General features: G+C 45.2%; 1 protein-coding gene across 1 annotated transcript in view; it reads right to left on the bottom strand.

Annotated features, from left to right (window-relative positions):
* Positions 1 to 889: 889 nt before the first annotated feature.
* Positions 890 to 6,000, bottom strand: part of APG7 (ThiF family protein) — a 44,867-nt gene continuing 39,756 nt past the window's right edge. The window contains exon 14 of the mRNA XM_086506541.1: positions 890 to 1,170. Within this exon, the coding sequence (XP_086362667.1) occupies positions 1,033 to 1,170 (138 nt within the window). The 3' untranslated portion in view covers positions 890 to 1,032. The remainder of the gene's footprint in view (positions 1,171 to 6,000) is intronic.

The following is a 6,000-nucleotide window of genomic DNA, read 5'->3' as shown; positions in this document are numbered from 1 at the left end:
GGAGGCTCACTAACTTATGGTCTTGTTGGACTCTGAGAACTAAATCCATCTTCCTTTACAGAATTGGAGATAACTCGACCTCTCTCATATTAGAGATCAAGAAATTGTCTTCTTCTTGCCTAAGACACATGAGAGATGTACCTCCTATGCCTTCGTATGAAACAAAAATTCCATAGATGGCAATGTACATCATACTGAAGTATTACTCCAAGGAGAGGTTATCTATGGCTTTCTCTTGCTTGGATCTGTAACTTTCTCTCTCTCTCTCTTTGGATTTGTAATTTTCTCTCTGCGGGATGCCTCTCTCCCTAGTTGTGAGGCACAATTGTAAGACCTTTCTTTTTTAAACAATTTCCTATTCCTGTCACAAAAAAAAAAAAAAACAAGTGATTCTAAGGTAAAAATACTAGATTCATAACCATTTTGCTGTGACATACACATTCCCGACAATACATGGCGAAAATACAAAACTTGCTAGTCCTGTGATTAATCAGTCCAGAGTTATGAATTAACACTGATCAAGAGTAAAGAGAATCCTCAAAGAAAAATAAAACCAGTAATCTTCTAAATAAAAAATGATGTTCACTAGTTCTTTTAACGCAAGTGAGATTGCAGACAATCAAATTTTGTCCATTACTTGGGTTATTCGGCATGAACGAACAAAGATAATTATGTTGATTGCACAATTATGAAGCACCTATTGAATTACTGGTAAACTCCCGATTTCTACCTACATAAACCTTATAATAAGACACCGATGTTGGTGCGCACGTCAAAATAGGACTTATACCTTTGCCAGAGTGTGTGGAATCCAGCAAAACCCTTAGCACAAAGCAGCCCACAACATGTGAGCACGAGTGCTTATGTACCCAAAAAACAACTCTTGATAGAACTTCAAAAGGGCTTTTGCACTTGGTAACATTTGAACGCAAAAGCTTTTTATACTGAAGAACACTCCTTAACAAAACTTCAAGAATCTTTACAGACAAGAACAAGCTCTGCCATCAATCCAAACCTGATCTAGGCAGGTAATCATTCATCCCAATCAATTGATATGTCTTTAGTGGCATTAATTAACTCTGTTAAACCAGTAAGATCCTCCAAGTATGTTGGATGGTTGAAAACTGACAACAAAAAATCGAACCCACTCCTTCGATACTCCGCTATGACCTGACAAGCAAGTAATGATTAGCAACCAACATGCAAAAGAAAGGATCTCTCTCTCTCTCTCTCTCTCTCTCTCTCTCTCTCTCTCTCTCTCGGAAGCACATCGCTGATTGTATTATTTTGAACGTCCCCCCGCAGGATGGTCTCTCTCTCTCTCTCTCTCTCTCTCTCTCTCTCTCTCTCTCTCTCTCTCTCTCTCTCGGAAGCACATCGCTGATTGTATTATTTTGAACGTCCCCCCGCAGGATGGTCCTCACTCCTGGGGGAGGCCCGAGAGAGAGAGAGAGAGAGAGAGAGAGAGAGAGAGAGAGAGAGAGAGTATACAAGGTACAGATTTACTTCCCTATAGGATGGCACTTTTTGGGCACTAGCAGGGGGCGTCAACTGTGCCCCTCCTTGACAAGAACGAAGTGTGCTCGGCCTGCGCGCAGCTCGAAATCCCAGCAAACAACAGGTCCAGCTCAGCTCTGCCCGCAGCTCCACTGTGGAGGCCAGTTCTACTCGCAGCGCAAATCTGGAGGCCATTGGGTCTTCATCCTTGCGCGAGCTCCCAAGCCAGAGCCCACATCTGCAAATGTTCAAGCTCCCACCTAGGACACTGGTGTCTGGTCATTTACAGCTCACCACCATCACAGGCATGGCAACCACTGAGAAGAACAAGTCCCAGAAGACCCCCGTGAGAACCCGACCGAGCTTTGCAGCTATTTTGGCAGCCCCGAACAAGCTCGACCGCATTGGACAACTCAAGGCCACCATTGAACGAGTCATGGAAGAAAATCGTGATCTCAAAGCTCGCCTTAGCAAACTTGAATCACGATTCGATTCTATGTAAACCTCGCCACCGACAAGGTGAAGGAAGTTGAAGCAAAGGTCGTCCAAGCACACTCGGTGACACTCGCAAAAGTGGAAACTTGTGCGACAACAGAGCTTCGAGAGCGACGGCTCCAAGAAGAGAACGCCCTCAAGGTTCGCATTGGTGGGCTACCCCCAGCCTAGGAAAAGACCAAGAATGACTTTACCAACTGCTTCAACTTTCTCAATGAGACCCTCAAGCCGGTCAAGATCAACCGCAACATGTTAGAATGCATTACCTCGAGAGGTCCGGACAAGCCCATACCAAGTGGACATGCTATTCTCAAATTTGGGACTAGAGAAGGTCGAATCAGTTACTCCAGCAAACACGTCTTCTTAAAGACACCAAGTTTTGGATCGCGGAGTAACTTACCCCGCTACAACTCAAACGCAAAGGTGAAGAGCTAAGAAAGTACATGCGGTGCGAGTCAAAGGCAAATGGGCAGTATATTGTGGAGGGAAGGCCATCATACATGAGTTTCGATCTCCCAAGCCTTCAACAACACCGTCAAATGCTACCCCTTGGCACCCTTTCTTCCCTTTTTTTCGTTTTGTTTTGTATACCTAAGGTTGTTTTTATCCAACCACTAGCAACTTACTAGTTTTACTGACCCTTAGATTGGTGCCACAATGTAACAACCATTTTTCCTCCCCATGGTGCGCGGTATCACTCTCTTGTACGCATGTTTTGCTCCCATAGGTCAATAAATCTCTCTCTCTCTCTCTCTCTCTCTCTCTCTCTCTCTCTCTCTCTCTCTCTCTCTCTCTCTCTCACACACACACACACACACACACACACACACACAATAAAAGTGAGGCTTTGACCCTTTGCATTACATGAAAGTCGACCATCGGTCCATATACAAGAAATATGGGAAAAACCATGAAAGATGCACATTGAAATCATGGGGGAAAATCCCATAACAAACCATAGGGACCATCTGGGGATAAAGATACTCTAATCATGTGGTGAAAAGGTTCAATTCTGCATAGTGATCAAGCCTACACAAATCTACCCAAAGCTTTGTCCACCTTGGGCGATGTAGCAAAAACCACTCAGTAACCGGTCAAAGATGTCTGCAAAATCCGGATTTGTGGCGTACTAATCTACTATATACACGAAGTTGTGATGATGAACTGCCGAAATAGCCAAAACCCGATAGTCCTTCCACCACCACATTATTTTGACCCTTAATATCCACAATCTGAAAGTGAAATTGTGACAAAATGTTTGCCCACCGCGTCTACTTGTCCGGAAGTTGTTTCTACGACAAGAAATATTGTAAACTCCGATGATCGATGAACATTGTAAAATCGGCTCCGAGTAAAAAGTGTCGCCACTGAGTAAGAGCATGGATAACTGCCAATAGCTCTTTCTCGTAAATCTTGTTGGGTTACAGGCCCTAAATGACCCCATGTTGTACTTGAATGTACATGTTATACTTTGTCCAGGTTCACATACAACTGGTGGAAAGTGGTTAGCTTAAAGGCATCATTTATGCCTTTAAGTGGGAGGTTGTTGGGTTAAAGGCCCTAAATGACCCCCATGTTGTACTTTAATGTACATTTTATACTTTGTCCAGGTTCAATGTGAACCTGGACCAATTTTTAAAGGTCACTTAAATAATAAGTGGAAACCCCACAAAAGCCCAATCCTCGGTTTCCCAAAATCGCACTAGCTCTCTCTTTGTCTTTGTCTTCGAATGCTAGCGCTCCTCTGTGCACTCTTGTCTCCTGCTTCTTGTCCCAATCCTGCACTACATTGCGGCGCGCACCTACCGGTACTCTCTGCTTCGAGCTTTCAAATCTGTGCATTCCGTTATGGTCTGGAAAACATTCTTCTCTCATAGGTTACAACATGCCCTTCTTGCTTCAAGATCGCTCCCAGACTGCGGCCACAAGCATCACAGTACACCTCAAATGGCCTTTGCACTAGGCCAATTATCAATTTCTTCTTGAGAGTCTTAAAGTTTGCAATCTTAGATCGTCCCCAAGTGAAAGGATGTCCCCAATCTCAGATTGTTCGGAAGCAATTTCCGCAAACTTTCAAATGAACCGCCGATAGTAAGAATACAAGCCCAAAAAACTTTGAACCTCACGTACATTCTTCAACTCTGGCCTATCTCGGATGGTCTCAATCTTGGCCGGATCTCTTTCGACACCCTCCGCAGAGACAATGTGTCCCAAAAAGTGAATCTCTACTCACTCTTCTTTCCATTTACTACCAACCGATGTTGCTTTCGTGCTTGAAATACCTGAAGGAGGTACTGTCGATGCTCTGCGTCATTCTTGGAGAATACGATGATGTCGTCAAAAAAGGTGCCCACATAGGTCCTCATTCTGTTGAAGGGTGCAGAGCATCACTCAATTCTCGTACAAACCAAAGGACGTCCTGAAGGCGGTCTTGTAAACATCTCACAGGAGCAATCTTGATCTGATGATAGCCACTTTTCAGGTCGATTCTATTGAAACAAGTAGAACCTGTATGTTGTCCAGTATATCATCGATCCTAGGTATCAGGAATTTGTGCTTGATGGTGATTTTATTGAGAGCCATGTTGTCAATGCACATTCTCCAAGATCCTTCTTTCTTTAGAACTAAAAGCACCGACGAACAAAACGGTGAAGCACTAGGTTGAATCGATCCTTTTTCCGACAATTCTCTTGATTGGTTCATAATCTCTTCATTTTGGATGCTACTTACAATCAATCGTGTGATCTTCAAGACGTTGAGGAGGTAACTCCCCTGGTAAGCCTTCTGAGAAGCGGTCAACTTGAGCTTGCAAAAATTCATGTCGTTCCTTCTCAAGGTTGGACAAATTTGACATTTTCTTGTCGTCTATCTCATTCTCAGAAGATCGAGTAAACCAATAGGCTGGATTTCATTAATCTAGAAATGGCCAAAGTCGATACAAGTGGGATGGACTCGACCTTCAATTTTACATGAGAGAGAGAGAGAGAGAGAGAGAGAGAGAGAGAGAGAGAGAGAGAGAGAGAGAGAGAGAGAGAGAGAGAGAGAGAGAGAGAGAACGCTCCAGAACAGCTAGTATGATGAGGAATGCCGAGAGACCAGAGCTAGACTTCAGAGGGAGGTGCCCTTGGGGGACATTATTCACAGACAGTCACAGATTGACTTCCGACGACTAGTGCGGCGGAAGAAGAGGGCATTTTTGGCTCGCCTAGAGCAGGATCTATACCAGCTATTCTTGAGTCAGGACTCACGTGAGGCATGGCAGCTCTTTCATGAGCACTCCCCCCCCCCCCCCCCGCCATTACCTCCACAAAGGCTTGGGGCCAGGACGCGTCATCTCTGTACACAGTTCCTGGGAAGCCGCCCCTTCCCAACCCCCCCCCCCGATCCATGCCCCCACACATGTGCTTATTTCACGCTGAGATGGTGAGGAAGGCCATTGACAGAATGAGGACTGGGAGAGCATATGATCATGATGGTTTAGTGGCTGAGCACTTCATGCATGCCAGAGATCTACTAGCAGAGCTCCTAGCAGTTATGTTTAACTGTGCCATGTGTGAGGGCTTGCCTGATACTTGGAGCATATCTACTATTGTACCTATCTTCAAGTCAGGAGACCCTATGGAGCCTGGGAATTATCGCACTATCATGATCGGACACACATTGGCACGGTTGTACGCATCCATTCTTGAGAAGCAGCTGAGTAGATGGGCAGAGACGAAAGGGATACGCGCAGCCGGGCAGGCAGGATTCAACAGAGGTTTTTCTACTCTTGACCATATCTTGACACTCAGAGCCATCATTGAGGAGGGCAGATCACATGGGAGACGGATCTATTGCAGCTTTGTGGACTTCCGCAAGGCATTTGACACCGTACCCAGAGCTCGATTGATGCGCACATTACAGGAGATGGGAGTACCCACAGAGCTCATTTGGGGAGTCGTGGCACTGTACAGGTCAGTAGTGGGGCATGTACACACCTCAGAGGGCCTTTCTACAGCGGTTCACTCC

This window comes from Adiantum capillus-veneris, chromosome 30, assembly GCF_014529385.1.
Source record: "Adiantum capillus-veneris isolate H3 chromosome 30, ASM1452938v2, whole genome shotgun sequence".
In the NCBI taxonomy this organism is placed as follows: domain Eukaryota; kingdom Viridiplantae; phylum Streptophyta; class Polypodiopsida; order Polypodiales; family Pteridaceae; genus Adiantum; species Adiantum capillus-veneris.
This window is presented reverse-complemented; position numbering and strand designations above follow the sequence as displayed.